This window comes from Syngnathus acus, chromosome 23, assembly GCF_901709675.1.
Source record: "Syngnathus acus chromosome 23, fSynAcu1.2, whole genome shotgun sequence".
Lineage (NCBI taxonomy): Eukaryota > Metazoa > Chordata > Actinopteri > Syngnathiformes > Syngnathidae > Syngnathus > Syngnathus acus.
This window is the reverse complement of record NC_051107.1, coordinates 851959-870196: the sequence shown is the minus strand read 5'-3', so window position 1 is coordinate 870196 and position 18238 is coordinate 851959. Positions and strand designations below refer to the sequence as shown.

The following is an 18238-nucleotide window of genomic DNA, read 5'->3' as shown; positions in this document are numbered from 1 at the left end:
CATAATTAATGATATGAATGATTTAATTAAGAAATTGAAATCCAAAACATGTAAAAATATTAAATAGACATCATTGTGATGCTTCACACTTGTTTCTCTGCATTCATTAAAGTGTATTTAAAAAACAGTTTACAAAATATTATATTGTTAAAATAATGCATTTTTTTGCATTCATTTTTTAGTTGTTTTTAAATCAATAAAAATACACATTTATTTTATTCATAAATGTTATTATATAAACATTACATGATAAAGAAACAAAAACTACTAGGTTACCAAATCTTAATTAAAATATTGATTAAATAATAAAATTTAAATGATCAAAGTTTTAGTTCATTTGCTCATAATTAAAAAAACAAATTAGATAGTATATTAAATTTGTATTTTTCATGTTATTAAAAATAAACACAAACAACAATAACAATAATAATGTAATCTAAGAAATGATATTAAATGAAATTGAATTCCTTAATTAATTAAAAAAACGTTCATTCCTATTTTGGTGTAAGCATATCGAAGCTAGTTGTCTTTGGCACCTAGTTTAATCACTTCATGTGGTTGTGGTCACATTTAGTATACACATGTAAAGTACTTTGTGAGGCCTCTAATTCAAACTAAAACGTTTTTGAAGAAAAGCCACTGTTGTGACGTGGAGTTCATCCAATCACTTTAACAAGCTTGGAAATGCCATACCACCACACGTCATTATTTCAATGCTTCCCTCTAGAAATGATTGATGCATCTATCAAATCAACACGGATCTCGTTCACTGAATTAGCTACAGAATGGATTTCAAAAGGCTCCATCTTACCTGCCTTATTTCTAAACACAAAGTGCCGACTTCATTACGTATACTTGTTCCATCCACTCTGAATCGCCACCTTTCTTCTAATCAAGAGCTTGATCCCGCTTCCCAGTTGGAAAAAACGCGTAGTTATAGTATTAAACTGGCGCTGCAACGCTCGTAATATTAGCTTGCAGGCACCCGTGTTTGGCCTACGATTTGATTCTTCTATTATTCCACTAAAGCTCTTTGGTGTAATAACTTGTAAATCCAGCAAATCACAATTAATTGAGTCGTCGGGCAAGCTGGCAGGCTGGCAGCCTGGCAGGCAGCTGTGTTTGCCGACATTAACATATTCCGGCTCTTGTGCCACGACGGAAATGTTCCCGAGGCCGGTTACCCAGGAGACGGCACAGACTTGGAAGCTAGAGTCCCCCACAGTGAGTGTAAACTGACGCATTCATCAAAATGGACGAGAATATCTTGGTGAAGCAGCATATGGCTCAGCATCTATTTGTCTGAGTTATTTTGCTCCAATTGAATGAAGTCAGCCAACTTCAAAACAAGCAACATATAGCAAAACAGAAACCACATAACTTACGAAAGCCCACTTTAGCTTAATGCTAACACACAATGTCAAATGTCATTGGCTGGCTAACGAAACTAGCATTGTTGTACATGTGGAAAATAACACAAGACAGACATTATAACAGTACTCACAGGAATTAATTTTTTATATATATTACTGCATCATACCGAGTCACTTAAATGTGAAATTCCACTCGCTTAATGCTAACACACAATGTCAAATGTCATTGGCTGGCTAACGAAACTAGCATTGTTGTACACAGACATTATAACAGTGCTCAGAGGAATTAATTTTTTTTATATATTACTGCATCATACCGACTCACTTAAATGTGAAATTCTTCTGTTATTTATGATTTTGTTATACTACCCCATAATGGCCAAGGGACGCTCGCCAGAAGAAGCATATCTATAGTTTTCTGTAATGAAATTTTAAATAGAATCAGTACTTCTACTTTCACTCAAGTCAAGTATCTGTACGTCTACTCAAGTGCAGAGTAACAACTTTTTCTACCTTGTCCTAGTCAGAAATTCAAATGGGAGTAAAATGGCTTTAAATGAGCCACTAATTGCAGTGAATGGACGTTACTGCCCTAATGAGAGACCAGTGGGAGAGTGTTTGTGTGTGTTCTCACGCATGCGTGCGTGCGTGCGTGTGTTACGAAAGAAAACAGTGCAAACATTGAAGCAAACTTCCTCCGGTGAAGCATCATTATCACATGAATACGCGTCAACGGCCAGATTCGTTTGCTCGGCCCACAGAGGTCATTTCCCACAGGGCCCCGTGCAAGTGTGCGCACCCATGTGTGCGTGTGTGTGTGTGTGTGTGTGTGTTTGAGTGATCTGTTTATTCCATTAGCCAAGATACAGCCGGTCAGAAAATGGGGACAACTTTGTTCCCGCTCCTGCGAAAGAACTTAACAACCAGTCCAGTCTGGGATTTACTTGCACACTCCCAACTCTAATTCTTGAAATATTTCCGCTAGTATGAATATAAAAAAAATAGGCGGAGATCTGGCCTGTGGAGGAATAATGGTGGAAACAGTGACCGAAGTAAACAATTTGATTTTCAAACCGGCGGCTTATTGTCAATTCAGGTGCAATCCGCAATGTATTGAAGAGAAAATGCTTGAGTCAACACATCAATACAGCTTATGTGCTCAAGATAAATCCGCTGTGATTTGTGGAAAAATTGAGCTTCTGGTGACCTTTCCCCTCAATCGAAAAACATTTCTGAGCAAATAAGCTCTCACTCATAGCCTCCATTTCTTATTTCTTTCTAGCCTAAAATGGCCGCTTCAAAGCAAATTGGTAGGCTTACTGAGACTTTTTTGTGATGGGTCAAATATCATGTTAAGTGAGATTTGCTTCCAAGGTTGATTTCCAAACGCTGGTCAAACTCTGACCTTGTGAAGCAGACGTACTTTTATGGTGAGTCATCAAACCTTGACGCCACGCTCCACCCGCACTCAATGACAAAATCTTGAATGATTCAGAATTTTGTGACGCATGTTCGTCTGATACAAGGTGGTTCAAATTTTGTAACAATGGAACAGAAGAGGAATTTGTTTTAGCAGAAATCCTGGAAATGACTAAATTGATTGATTCTAACCAAAATGACCGACTTAGTGTATTTTTGTGGGCGTGGCATTGTTGAGAATTTTGTGTTGGTCAAATGTCCACCAAATTTCAGGTTGCTCGGTGAAGCTGACTTTAGGAGATGAATTTAAAAATATTCTCAAGGGTGCCCCTGAGTCAAAATGGCAACTGTAATCCAAAATGGAAGCCTTCCTTTGTCTTTTCAGGCCTCGTTTCTCTAGATTTTTTGTGGGGTGTCTACCAAAAGTCATGTTGCTAGTGAAACTCGCTTTGCGGGCCAAATTATAGTGAATTTGGCTAAAAGTCCTGGTTGTGTCCTACATGTGGAATCAATCTCCCGTATACTTTATAGTCATAGCAGTATGGCCAACAAAAGCACTCTAAACATATAAAACCAAAAAACAAAACAAAAAAGCATTCCCTTGTCATTGTCTGATCCACCTTCCGTTATGTGCCACGGATTGACAGATAAAAACAAAACCTTCCTTACTTGATATTATTATTTCCCAAACAATCTTGTTCCAACTTCATTTCCTCCCTCCAGTGGGCTCAAACTGAACTTTAAAGCTAAAAATTCAGCCTCAGGCGACGAACTGGGCTTTGCTTCAGTTATTGTCTCGTGTCAAATGAGCGAAGATGGATCCTTTCAACACATTTGATGTGTGTGTGGTCTGCCCTTTGCCTTGTGTGTGCCTGTGTGTGTGTTTGTGTATCTGCGTGTGTGTGTGTGTGTGTGTATCTGAGCCCTTGGAATGATCCTCAACTCAAGTAAAAAAAAAACTTGGAAGAAATCGATTGATCTCAGCAGAATCCACTTTTGAAGACTCCTTGAAATGACAAAATGATCCTAAAATAGTCGCTTCAGCCAAAATGGGAGACTTCTTGTGTGTTTTCGGTCATGACTTATTGAGACTTTTTCATGATCAGGACAGTAATTTCACATTACTATGTGTTACTACGGCTTCAGGGGCTGAATTAAAAAAAATACTAGTATGTGCTGCTGAGCTGAAGTGGCTGTTTAAAAGACTTCCTGTGCCATTTCAAGCATAGCTACTTGTGGATTTTTTTGTGGGTCTACCCATGATAGACACAGCTGCCAAATTCCTAATTATGTGAAACTGGCAGAGATGGGACAAAGTCACACATGTGCAAGTCTCAAGTGAGTCTCAAGTCTTAACCTTCAAGTCTCAAGTAAGTCCCAAGTCATTTTTTTCTTGGGCAAGTCAAGTCAAGTCAAGTCCTTAAATAGGTCAAGTCAAGTCCAAGTCAAGTCCTTAAATAGGTCAAGTCAAGTCCAAGTCAAGTCACCTTATTAATGCAATTTTACCCGCAGAATCTGATCTTAGTAACGTGAAAAGACAAGATATAAGTAACTTTAAGTAACCATCAGTGTCCAATGTGTCTAACCTGTTTAAAAAATATGACAATAATTTGGATTTGCACTGTGATTACTGATATTCAGTAAAATACACCATGGAATCAAACAAAAAAGAAATTACCTCATACAATGATTGACAGCTCAATCTAAACAAATGAACGTCTGCCGACAGTGTCTGGCACATTTGAGTTGCAAATATGAAAAAAAAATCTGAAAAAAATCTGAAAGAAGAAACACATTAAAGAGCATTAGAAACATTTTATGTTTCATCTGTAACATCTGGAGACACCAGAGCTCTATAAACTTCAAACGGACAAAGTTTGAAGTTGTCGTCTGGTTGTCTGAAATGTTCCTGTTGCATATCTTGCACTGTGCTGTCCGTCTTTTGCCGTCATAAAGGTAATTACGATAGCCGAAGGTGATGACTCGCGGCACCGCTCCCGCTGACAAGTCCAAGTCGAGTCTCAAGTTTTTTTATTTTTGTCAAGTCACAAGTCATCAAAACAGCGACTCGAGTCGACTCGAGTCCAAGTCACAGTGACTCGAGTCCCCATCTCTGGAAACTGGCTTCGGGGGCTAAATTCTGAGTTCTAGAAAGTGATACCAACCCTGTTGGGGAAAAAAAGCATGCATGGACCAGTATAGTTTTGTTGGGTTTTTGTCGGGTTTTCGTGCTAGTCTTGCGGGTGTCACTCGCAAGACCAGCAAAAAGCAAAACAAAACAAACTTTGGTCACTAAACAAGTCGCTCTTTGAACTAAGCCACAGCTACCCAGTAGGTCCAGCATCTTGTTGGAGTCTTGACAGGATCTGGTGACACAAGTCTTGCTGGTCTCACCAGGTTGCTGGTCTTGCTGTGGCTCAGGTTGCCTAGTAACCAAAATGTTGTCTTTTTGAATCTTGGCTGCTTTTGTTATTCTTTTGCTGGTAGTGACACCAGCAAAACTAGCATTTGATGAACCAAGTCATTAGAGATGGAGCACAGGATGTCTCCTTCTTGACTTCTGTGGATTGTAACCCTGATTATGGTTGTTCTAAATAGGTTGTATAATGGGAATAAATTAGGCAGGAGTGTGTTAATGAGAATGAAGCAAAGGAGTTTTCAAGTCCTCCCTATCATTACCAGATGTCTCAGTGGCTGCCAGCTGAATCACTGCTCAACTCTCCCTTTCTTCCCCTCCTTCCTCTCCTTCGTCTTCGCTTTCCAGCTGTTTTCACTGCCTGGGCTCCACCAATTGTTTCGGGTCTTTGCCCTCCCCTCCTCTTGCTTTCTCCTCTCTCTCTCCTCTGTCCGTGTCTCTCTCCCCTCCCCTTGTTGTGACAGAGCACACCTGCTTGATCTCCGCTGTCGAGCGCTCCCGAGTCCAATTACCCCAAAGGCCCGAGCAGCCGCTTTTTCGCTGTCTCATCCCCCCACCCCCGAAAAAACAAACTCGCCTGGAATTTTTTTTTTCGGGGAGTTCCAGCCTCTGCTCTTTACCTTCTGCTTCTCCCGGGAACAGGTTGGTTGTGGCATCCTTTTTACTTTTTAGGGAGAATGATGGGAATTGTGGGGGGGAAAAGTGTTGAAAAGTAATCGGAAGGTTTTTTAGATGATGTTGTTTTATGTCGAGTTTTCGTCTATGTCTTTGCAAGCTTTTCTGAATCCCACTTGAAATTCTACTCAGGCACGGGTAAAGGGGGTGTGGTAGGTGCCTGTTGATGCTGGCCCCTCACTCTCCCCCCTTTTGGCCTATTATTCCATCCAATTCATCCTTTCTCGTAGCCAAGTGGACTGTTTTGACACTTGGCCGATTGATTGTTTAGATGGAGCCCGTGTGGAACCTCCTGCATTCCTGGGTGTCGACGACTTGAAAATCTAATTTTTCTGTGTTTACACAGAGAGAACTGGACTCCGGGGGAAGGGCGCCTGTTGTCATTAGTGTTGGAAAAATGTTTGGATTTGCTGCATAAATGAGGAAAAGCATTTCTCACTGATGATTCACTCCATTAATATTAATAATGGCTTGTTTTTCCACCAGCAAACCTCTTATCTGTCAAAAAAAAAAATGCTCCTCCAACGCACTGCTTCTCTGTTGAAGCCAAATTGCTCCAGGGCCAGTTTAAAGGCTTTGATGAGAAAAAAAAACCTTGTACCTGCCATTAATTCTGTAATTGTACAGCTTCCATCCTCTATCATTGCGAGGGCTCAGCTAACTCATTACATCCTCTTTGCCAGCAGCAAAAGAACTAATAGGACTCAGCTGCAGTGGAGGAAAAAAAAAAACAGACAAAAGTGATGGAAATCTGGGCTTGGAGGACAATCAGCATGGAGCCAAGCAGATGTTTAACATTTAAAGCAGACGAGTGAATGGAAGGTTTTTGCAGATGAGATCTTGGGCTCTTCTTTTCCATCTGGAATCCAAAAGTTAAAGAACAATGTGAGTTGCACATGTCTTTCTGCTTAGGAGGATCAAACAGAGAAGAGGAACATACCAAAAGCGACGGGTGGATGGAATTGGGTGGGGGTAGAAACATGGTCGAAAAAAAATCCCAATAATTGTTCATTCTATTGTCCTATAAGGGGAGTCTTGTTTAGCCACTCTTGAGTGTTTGCACATGTTCTCTCGTGAAATCCCCGATAGGTCAGAAATCCGTCGTCGGGAACATTTCCAGAAACTTTCATCACAACCATGTGGGAGGAGGATGAGGAGGCTTGAGGCTTGGAAGTGGGGGTTAAAAGGGACACGTGTTTTAAATGTCCCATGACCTTGGGAACAGCATCAACGCAAGGACAGTATGGCCTCCTTCAGTCTTGTCAAAAGTCGAATGTAAACTGGGTAAATGACACAAAAGTGAATGAAGTGGAAAATCACGTGAGCCAGCTCTGCTTCCTGTCTGGGATTCATTAGGAGTGCCGGGGCCACGTTTTCTGCCATGAAGGGGGGATGGGACTGACTTGGAGGACGCCTCAGTTTGTTGGTCACGTTAAAATATCAATTATGTAGAACATATAGATCATTTCCAGTATAAATGCCAAATTCAGAAACATCACCACCCCAGGTACCTGAACATCGGTATTGATCGATACCAGTTTAAATTCACTCTGATTTCACCAATTGATGATGTGTTGACCTTATCTATTCAAAAGAATATTGGGATTGACTTCTTATGGTAATGATACCAAATCATGCAGTATCCTTAAGATAATGGCTTGGTTTTATCACCCCTTAATCATAAAAAAAATTATATCGATATCGGTGATAGTCTTTCATGTACTCAGGATTGAATCAATATAAGTTTTTAATACCTCAGAAGCACCCTGAAGACAAAAGTTTACATTGAGTATCAAGAAAATCAATATTGGTACCAGTATCGCCGATACTGGCTCTGTATGTACTTTGTGTTGGATCTATATCAAATAATGTAGTATAATGTTTTTTTAAGCCAGAAAAAAAATCTTTCACGATGCTTTTAAACTGGCTGTTGGATTTTTTTAGTTACATATAGGATTGAGGGGCAGTGCCAGTTTTGAGGTGGGGCTTTTTAAGGGGGTGCATAACACAGTATGGTTTGGGCTTAGCTAATAGCTAACCACTTGAAAGATTAGGTGGACATTTTAGAACTTGTGATGACTCAACCAAAAAGCATGTTTAAAAAAAGCTAAATCCTCCCGATGGTAAGTCCCTGCAGTACCTGCCACACACACACATACACACATAAAGCCACAGCTGGGAAATATTACAACCCTATTTAAAAAGGAATGCCGTGAAAAATTATCAGCAATCATCTCTGTGAAAATATCCTTGCTCACTGGATGAGAGACAAAACATAAACAGTTTTTTTTTTTTAAAGCGGGGGAGAAACATTTTTTCTTTGCGATCCCGATAAGAAGTGTTTGGGGTGGAGGCGTGTTGCGGCACGTTTTGACACGTGTCCTGCTATCAGCGGATTCTCCACAAGACCGAGCAGCCGCGAATCTAGCAGGTCGTTTCATGTTGTTCTAGCTCATTCAAGACAAGAAAGAGGAGGCATTATACAGTGCAAATGCAAAATGCAGCATATCAAGGTCGGCTGAGTATCATGGTTGCACTTAACCTAAAGATAGAGTGACCTTAAAAAATAATGATAAGCCACATGCTGCTTCACAAACCCTGCCAGCCTGTTTTGATACATTTGAAGCCATCCTGACAGAGATGGCACACCCCTCCCTAATTTTTTGCAGGATTGCTTGTAGGAAAAAAAAACACCATGGAAATGTGTGTCCGCAGTTACACTTTGTAATCCGGTGCACCGCCATCACACAGTACAATTTGGAACACATAAAAGGCAGCGGACCAAAAAATGGGATTCCCAGACTGTAATCCTTGGGGGTGGGTGCACACCTTCCAGGGGGGTGCATCAGATTAAAAGTGCAATGTTGAGTAAATTCATCTCTTTTGTTTACATAATCAAAAATGCTAAGTTTTCTGAGGTGGTGCGCCATCTATGATTTTACGTTAGATGGTGCCAGATATTTATCAGTAAAACCAAAAACAATCGTTTAAAAGTTCTATATGATTGGGAGTGTTAAGTATCCGCTTCAAAATCGTGACCGAATTGGTGCACCCCTTCGCTCATTTTTTAGGAAATGTTTATGGGGGTGGGGGGTATCAAATTACAACATCTGCAGTGTGTGGAGTTACGAACCCAATAAATCAATAAAGGCCTCGTGTCTAGCCACACAAACCTAAATAAACTGAGCTACTGCCTATGAATACAGTTTTTTGGGGAATCAGGTGTGCGGAGGTGCGCGTTCAAATATTATCATTTCATAAAAGCAAAAAAAATAATTGGAACAAACTAAACAATGTTTTATATCAATAAAATTGTTAAGCAACCCTTTTCACGCTGTTTTCTTGGGAGGGGATGCACCATTTCTGTTTTTGAACTTGGTTGCCCCACCCTACACACACAAAAAAAGCATGATTTGAAAAAGCTAGTTGAACTTGAGATCAATGAAAATGTAAAGAGCACATTTTGACCAACATCCTGACAGTTGACGCACCCCACACTCCCCTGCTGAAAAGACTCCATGTTTTATCAAATCAAACAGAAACATCAAACAAAATAGCTCTGTGGATTTTTGGGGGAGATGGTGCGTGGCCTAAAAAGATAAACGAACCAAGTGTCAGATCCTGCAGCACTCTTGTTTTACAGTCGGGATTAGCTGCAATGGAAAACTGGCTGTCTGGCAGAAGGGTGACGAAATCTTTACGGGGACAAAATGGTGGACGGGCGTGCGCAGACGTCACGGGTCAGAAGCGATAGACACGGTTGACTAATTAACGGTGAAAGCTGTTATTCCACGCGATGCTCGGAGTCGTTGGATGCTGCCAGATGTGCGTCCAATCCCAACAATGAACATTTCCAATGAAGTACCTCACCCTAAACAAACAACCTAAAGGCATTTGCAGAGAACTTGGCCCACCATGTGTGCAGACAAGATGTCTTTAGTTTTTCTGCTGAATATGTACTTCTTTTGAGATAAGAGCGCTTGACATGGCCAAGATGACTCAGCCTGTGAGGAAAGTGGAACAACATGTACTCTGGATCTCTTGAAGCACAGACAAGAAGCCTTTGTTGCAACTAACATTAGAAAATAAGGCAAGCAAGCAAAGCAATTTAAACCTATGTGGCTTTTCTTTAAAAAGATTACTAATCTAATGCTGGTCCTTTACAGTTTTATGGAAGTGGTTGAAGACTGGGATTGCGGCATTTTTGCCGGACATGGGTTATCATTATGGCTTGGGTCAAACTGTCATCCCTGCGGCCCCACGTAACCTCATCTCGAATTGACAAATTCACACTTTCAAGCGCCGGATAGATGCCGTCGGATTATACAAGCGCATAAACAGTCAATCGGTGGCAAACGCCTCGGTTTCTGCATCCCGCTTGCCCCAAATCATTTGTTAGCCACATGTGGCTCATGTGTGCCCTTTCATTAGGGAGCTTAGAGAGACTACAAAGCATGGAAGGAAGACTGGCGGGTCACTGCGTTGCGAAAGGTCAGCGAGTGTGTGTTGCGGTTGGAAACAGGAAAATTGTAAAAAATGGCAGTCGAAAACAATTTACATTTTTATTACCTCATCAGTTGTATTGTTGGACGAATTGTTACAATTTTAGATAAGCCAATTATTGCATAACTATGCATTATTGATTGTTGGTGAAAATCAAAGTATAGCACAAAATATACCATAAAGTAACATTTTTAATTAAGAAAGTATGACAATTCATCATGTCGTTTTTACTGCAATATGATTCATTATGTCATTTTCATAAATCATGTTATAATCCCCTTGGGGTCATATTCATCACATCAAAGTCTTGCTATATAAGATCACCAAAAATGTCTTAATGCTGCGCATTACATCATATTGACTGGAGAGCATTTAACAAACTTTGCTCATGCACGTTTTGGAATTTTTAATCACTTGCCGGGTTCACATGTATTCTGCTTTGAATGATACCGAATGCTCAAACGGAATGAAAAAGCTCCATATAAATACCTCAATCGAAATAAACAAGGCTGAATCCGAATGAAATTTTATTTTAATTCACAGGGGCGGTTTACTCAGTTTGCCAATCGAACAAAAAATCAAAACAGCCGTAAATGCGTGGTTGTATCTACTATCGTCTTTTACTCACTCTGTGACAACAAAAGTTGTCTTCATCATGGTATTGCTTTAAATGTTAAAATAATCACAACTACTGTGCTGAATAAATGAATCAACTTCTTATGTCTCATATATGTAATGTTTATCAAATAAAATCGTTAAAAAAAACTGTCCTTGAATCGGTTCGCACCCCACATATTGAAAACCATATTTAATTGTCTTGTATAAAAATGAATAGAATGAATGACATCACAAATAAACAGAAGATAAAAAATCTTCAGTCGAAATAATTTCCATCACAAAAAGTCTTCATGACACATCTTGTCTGCTCCTCTGAGTGACAAGCAGGTCGAGTTTGTCCAATGACAACCAAGCTTTTAACCTGCTATGGCCTTCAAACACCATCTGTTAGCTTTAACCTTCAACATCACCATCATCATCTCCCTTCACCTGTTTTATTTACTGGACAACTACAGTATAATCCGATTTCATTTCCAAGGTGAAGAAATCCATTGACATTTGTCCCTTTTTCTGCAGGTTCCACTCCACGAGCAGCACCATGAGGTCGGCCTGTCTCTCTCTACTCTTGGTCACTGCCTGCTGGGCGCTTCCCTTCCGCCAGTCTGGCTTCCTAGACTTCATGATGGAGGATGAACCCGGCTCGGCTTTGCCCGAGGAGCCCACAGACGTGGATGAATCCTTTACGATGCCCTTAGGATCCAAGTGCCCATTCCGTTGCCAGTGCCACCTGCGTGTGGTCCAGTGTTCCGACCTCGGTAAGACCACTAGGTTGGGTAAAATTTCCTGGTGTTGGGGTTATTGATCCATCCACCCGACACCGCAAGAGATTTTCAGTTCTTAAACAGCAGCATTTCACAGTCTAAATCCGATGAGAGGAAATTGTGTTACTGATAGGCCTGGAATGGATGAACAGTCCAATGTTAATGAAGTCCAAATGTTCTTCGAAGAGACCACTTAAAGACCACATTCACACTCCACAGTCACAACAGTTTACCCCAACGTTATCTTCCATGTTTGTCTAAGCTGACGTACAGCATATACAAGAAAAATCGCTCCTTCCGCTTTCAGGGTAAAGCGAAGAGTCATGGAAAAACTGGGTGGGTGATCGTAAAACACCGAGTGCAGAACAACTATCTTTACTGAGATGTTCTGATAATGGGCAAACAGTATTCCATTGCATCAGTACTCCATGGCTAGATTCTTTAAAGCCACACAGGCGACCGACATACTCAACATAAACATTATGTATGAAGTCCATGGTAGCAGTACCCAACTGGGTTCAAACGACACTTAGCAAGGGTTAGGAAAACACTGTGGCTGTTGTCGTGGCGATGGTAATAACATGAAGTGGAGAGCCACCAGGAGGCTTCGTCCGTGTACGTTGATTAGAAACATGTGACTGTTAAAAGTGGTACACCAAACACAAGGGTGACAGGTGACTTTCATTATGACTAAAATTAGTGGAATGACGCAAGTGGTTTCCTGGGGGCGGGGCCACTCAAGTTAAAGGTCCTTATGTTGTCTCGTACATGCTGTAGAAAGATTTTCACTCTGCAATCAACCCATCCCTGTGGTACATTTTTTGAGTAACAAATTCCAGATCTTGTCAATATCTTGACAAGGAAATTATTCAGATTGTTAACTTCTTATTTTTTCATTCTCTTCGGGTGTTTTTTTTTTTTACAAGTCTTTAGGACGGAATGCGAGTACTGAGCCACCTCTAATGCAGAGGTGTTAGATCCAGGTCCAGAAACCCTGCCAGTTTTGCTTTAGCCACAAGTACTTCTAATCAACCGACAGGTAAACAGGCTAACACACAGGAGCTAGCATGCTTTCTGGTAGGTAAACAAGCTAACTCCCAGGAGCTAGTTTGCCTCCCGCCTGGGTTGATTAGAAGCAAAAACCAAACTTTGGCAGGGTTTCAACTTTCAGGACATGGATTTGATTGTTTAATGTCAAACAATCCAGAGCCATTGTTTGCTGAGTGCACAGTTTGTACCCGACCAAATACTCATCAATCAGAAACTGCACATTGTCGTGATCCACTGTCACAGACTTGGTGAGAAAATCTGCTTAACGTATTGGAAGTGATTCAAACGGCTTCGCTATCAAGCGGTGTGATTCATGATGATGGAAAACTACGGGGGCGAGACTTACAGTACTTCTCTTATCCATTTCCTGGACGTCAATCGCCTACTGATTTGTCATACTCGACACAATATTGGCCGCCAGATTTCAAGTGTTGCGTAAAGTTTACTATATCCAGTTGGGCCACACCCTTTGTTTTACGGCAATATTTTTTAAGTTTAATGTGAAATAAATCTGTTAGAATGGGTTGAGGAGCTCAAACCTCAAACCAGACCTGGAAAACATTAACAGTTTATTCACCCCTCAAATGGAAATGAACCCGTTGCGTGTTGCCACAGATGGCAAAACGCTGTAACCGCCAGATGCCTCTCCTTCAAAACATCTCTCGTCTTGAGCGCAGGTGTCGGTTTTGCGAGGCGTCCGCGGCCCGGGTCATGTGATGCTAAAACCTGAGGTTGGCATGCAGGTATGTCGCTCAGGAAATTTGTTTCCAGTTCCATTTCCTGCCATGTGTGCCTCGGAGAACATTGAATGTTATTTGGTCACTTGGGACTGAGCCTTTTGGACCTTCTGTGGACTCAAAATATTTATCTAAAAAGTGATTGAGGGATGTAAGAATTTCGAATCCTGGTGAGCATTCAAATGTAGTAACATTTTGAGTTATTTTACTTAGTGTGTCCGGATCTTTTTTTTCCAGGTCTGAAGGAGGTTCCCAAGGACATCCCAGATGACGCCACCCTTCTCGACCTGCAGAATAACAAGATCACTGAGATTAAGGAGAACGACTTCAAGAACCTCAAAGGGCTACATGTAAGGGAGCTCGGATTTGTCTTTCGGTTTCCACACACCTACCGACTAACGAATTCACCAGGTCCAATGAAAGTGGCGAATCCTCTGGTACCGCCACTCTCTCAGCCGCCAGGTGCACGGAAACAATTCACGTGCCAATTTCTGAGATCTGGTTCTTCTGTCTGAATGTGCCACATTCCTCGCATCGTCTCTTGTCTGTTTACACGAGCGTGGAACAGCAGAAGACAACCCCCCCCCCCCTCTTTGTGCTGACGACTGATAAGCTCCCTGTATGTCATGGAAAAGTTTACAATGACCTTGGAGGAATACGATATTTTTGAGAAACTTGATATGTAAATGTCAGAATTCTGGAAGGACTTAAACTAGCTTATTTTGTGTTTACAAGACCAAACATTGAGTCGGATGGTGCAGGGCGGTACCTGCCTAGGAAAATATTTTTTTATGATGTGTGAACACATGGTTATAGGCTTGGCAAAACATTGTGGTCTGGCTTGATTCATGTCCTCCGGTTATGTCATTCCTCCAAATTACAATGCAGAAGTATTGTGCTGATTGGAAACAGAGCACTCGTTGAAGTTTCCAATTTTCTTCCATTCGCAGGCGTTGATCTTGGTGAACAACAAGATCAGCAGCATCCACGCCAAGGCCCTCAACCCACTGACCAAACTGCAGCGCCTCTACCTGTCCAAGAATAATCTGAAGGAGATGCCAGCCAACATGCCCAAGAGTCTGCAGGAGCTACGCATCCATGAGAATGAGATCACTAAGATCAAGAAGGCCTCCTTCCAGGGAATGTCCCAGGTCATCGTCATGGGTAAATCAAATTCAGCAAACGTCCGTTGTGTATTCCACAGAGAATGCATATTGTCCGCATACTTCCCATGATTAAATTCTCATTTCAGAGCTGGGATCCAACCCACTGAAGAGCGCAGGGATTGATTCCGGCGCTTTCGCTGACCTCAAGAGAGTCTCCTATATTCGCATTGCGGACACTCAGATTACGGAGATCCCCAAAGGTACTCTGTTAATTTAACACGATTTTTTTCAGCTTCAGCAATGATGTCTCCACGGTGTTGTTTTTTTCTGCAAAGGTTTGCCGAACTCACTCTCAGAACTTCACCTGGATGGAAACAAAATCTCCAAGCTCACCGCTGAGAGTATGAAGGGACTCAAGCAGCTGGCCAAGTATTAGAAGTGTTTTGTTTCTCTCGTTTACACATCAATCTGGTCTGCCAGAATTGATGGACTTTCTTCTTAGTTTGCAGTCTATATTTGGGCCTCACTTCCTTCTAGATTGACACTACAATAGATTTGGGATTTCTCATCCTTTTCAAATCTCTTCATCTCCTTGAATACAAATTGGCAAAGCAAGCGATAGTTGTGGGATTGTCGAAATGATTGGTTTGGACATAAAATGACCTGTGGAAAATTGGGAATGAACAAAGAGAGCTTTGTTTCAGCACCAGTAGAATGTGTTTCACTTTCCATTTTGTCATACTTAAGTTGGAATGGGACAGCGACAGGTGCAAGAAGACTGTTTCCATGTTCTAATATTCTCACTGGCTACTACTTCTGTACGATAATAATACAATGAGATAAGTGCTGATGTCACTTGTTCCCGACAGGCTGGGTCTGAGCCATAATGAGATCAGCCTGGTGGAGAACGGCACCATGGTGAACGTCCCCCACCTGCGGGAGCTCCATCTCGACAACAACGCCCTGACCACCGTGCCCCCCGGCCTGCCCGACCACAAATACATCCAGGTTAGACTCGTGATTACAATGATTGGGTTCCAGCTAATTAGCAACGACCCACGGCTTGTTTGTTCTGATCAAAGCCGCACCGCAAACCATCGTCACATGGATTCAGTTAGGACCGCTAACGTCCTATTTTTTTCAAATGTGTTTTCTCTCTTTTAAAACGTTTCATGTTCTGAAAAGACAATCATGGCATGTTTCACCCCATTTGCGCAAGAATTTGCGAGACCCCAAAATGGCTGGCTCTCGTGAGAAACAGTTTCTTTGCGGGATTCATTGGAAATGAGTCGGAATATTTCGCAACCATCCACTTTGTGAGATTGCTCATTATATTTTACTATTGTTATATAAATGTGCGTGTCTCAATACCTCTGTGAGTTTTAATTGAGTTATGTGCTCAAGCAGCAACATTTTGGAGTGGTTAGGATTTGGCGAAAATAACTCAACTGATTGCCATGAAACTTGGTCAGCATTTTCTTTTTCAGGGAATCCAAATTTGGATTGCTTGGCCTCGGTTTTCTTGACTATCCTGGTAGTTTACATGTACATCTTGGTTTCCGGAGTAGCATTCTGATCAAATTAGCTTGTCATCTAGAGTGATTATTATAAATTGGAAACAATGGTTGTACACTGTAACTAATTAACTCGAGTACTATCAGTGCTGTCACTATCGAATACTTCTAGATTATTCTATCGATTATTGCATCGATTAATCGGAACATTTTTATTCTGCATCAGTGTATTACAAAACAAATTTCCCATTCACTATTGTTTATTAGGTATTGTTTATCAATAAAATCAACTAAATAATCATTAAACATACCAAACAAAATAAATTATCTTTTACACAGCAAACTGATTCAGTTACTGGTGCGGTTATTGTTTACAGAAGTAAAAGCAGACATTTAGAAATGTCTTGTTTGATTAAAGTAAAAGTTTTTTTTCATGAATGACTACAAAAGTTAATAAATAATTACTGTTAGAGGATTTGGACAATTCTAAATGATTACTCAATTATTAAAATAGTTGATTAATATGCTAATCGATTATTTGTCAATTAATTATTAAATTTGAAGGCCTTAATTCACTCCCTTCCCGCAGGTGGTCTACCTCCATGCCAACAAGATTGGTGTGGTGGGAATAGAGGATTTCTGCCCTCCCGGCTTCAATACAAAGAAGGCCATGTACTCGGGCATCAGCCTCTTCAGCAATCCTGTTCCCTACTGGGAAGTGCAGCCCATCACCTTCCGTTGTGTCTTTGACCGCTCCGCCATCCAGCTGGGCAACTACAGGAAGAAGTAGAGAGGGCTCTGTCCCCAACACTCACTATTCTTCACCACCACAACCACCACAGAGGAAGTGTGCATTTGTAAATGAGTATGAAAGTGTGTGTGTCATCACTCTGACCCAACTCCCCCCTGATATTGATCATGGACCTCAAGCACATTTTTGTTCTATTACATTGTTGTTTTTATTTTACCGTTAATCAGCTCAGCTTCAGTTGACAGTAAAAACGGCTTGCAGAAAACACGCACTGCAGAGCTGCATTATATTTTCACACTCATACTGTAGCATAGTCACGTGCATCCTACGGGACAGTTATCTTTTTTTTCTTTTGTAGACGAGGCCTGTGGAGCAGGCGGCAAAGCCGAGAAAGTTTTCAGTCATTTCTGTGTTGAAGAAGCGTGACTTCCATCACTTCCTTCCGCTCAAAACTCATCTCTCCTTTTCCGTTTTTGCTGTCCAGTGAGAAACAAGATTCCTTTCGAAATTTAGAATAAACCATATATGTTTTAAATGTCATGCCCAAAAATTTATATGCATGCTTTTATTCTGGATTCACCTCCGAATGTGCTTTCCCCTACTTTGTTTGTTTCAAGAAGAGGGTGCACCGCAGCACCCCTAAGTTGGTGTGGAAATGTATGTATAGACACTGTATATAAATACTGTATAAAACCTCTCGTGGCATACAAAAGGCACAAGCACTTATCATAGCTTAAGCTTTTAATTAATATATCAGGAACATCTCCAGAGCAGGGAGCTCCCGCTAAAGGTGTCCTGAAAGAATAAAAATACTCATGGAAAACCTTTGCGATGGTTGTAATGACACAAACTGTGCATTGTCATCAAACACTTCCTGGGAAACAAAGCCAAGAGGTAAGTTGGTCGTAGAAAAGGACTCCAGAATGATACCACATCCTGGTCCACTAGCGAGCAGGAAACGCCACCTTTGCAGCGCCTAACTTTACGTGACCACTTTTATGGTCCGAGACAAAAAAATATTGACACAAGGAGCACATTCGGCCTCTGTGATTTAGAGCTCTCGAGAGACTGTGGGAATATTTACGTTAATGAAATGGAGCGGGACACAGTGGGTGAGACAAAGCGTTTAGCTTCAAATAAGCCCTTTGCGGTTGAAAATCGACATCGATCTTCTGCTGCAACATCTGTGAAAACAGTAGCCCTGAAAAACAGGCTGCTGGGATCAAACGTACCTTTTTCAGGACTTCAACTTGAGGACCAAGCCTGGAATGGTGGCTCCATCTAGAGATGGTAGAAAACCAAGAAGTGCTTTCTG

The 18238-nt window shown here is 41.2% G+C and overlaps 1 protein-coding gene across 2 annotated transcripts; it reads left to right on the top strand.

Annotated features, from left to right (window-relative positions):
* The first annotated feature begins 5644 nt into the window (after window positions 1-5644).
* Window positions 5645-17746, top strand: dcn (decorin). 2 transcript variants are annotated; one of them, XM_037243780.1, is made up of 8 exons: window positions 5645-5850; window positions 11539-11759; window positions 13790-13902; window positions 14503-14716; window positions 14805-14918; window positions 14994-15087; window positions 15528-15666; window positions 16762-17746. In XM_037243780.1, the coding sequence occupies exons 2-8, from the start codon at window positions 11543-11545 to the stop codon at window positions 16960-16962; spliced, it is 1092 nt and encodes a 363-aa protein (XP_037099675.1). In that variant the 5' UTR covers window positions 5645-5850; window positions 11539-11542; the 3' UTR covers window positions 16963-17746. The 2 variants fall into 2 exon arrangements, with proteins under 2 accessions (XP_037099675.1, XP_037099674.1); XM_037243779.1 differs by having other exon boundaries at window positions 5656-5850; window positions 11521-11759.
* Window positions 17747-18238: the final 492 nt, after the last annotated feature.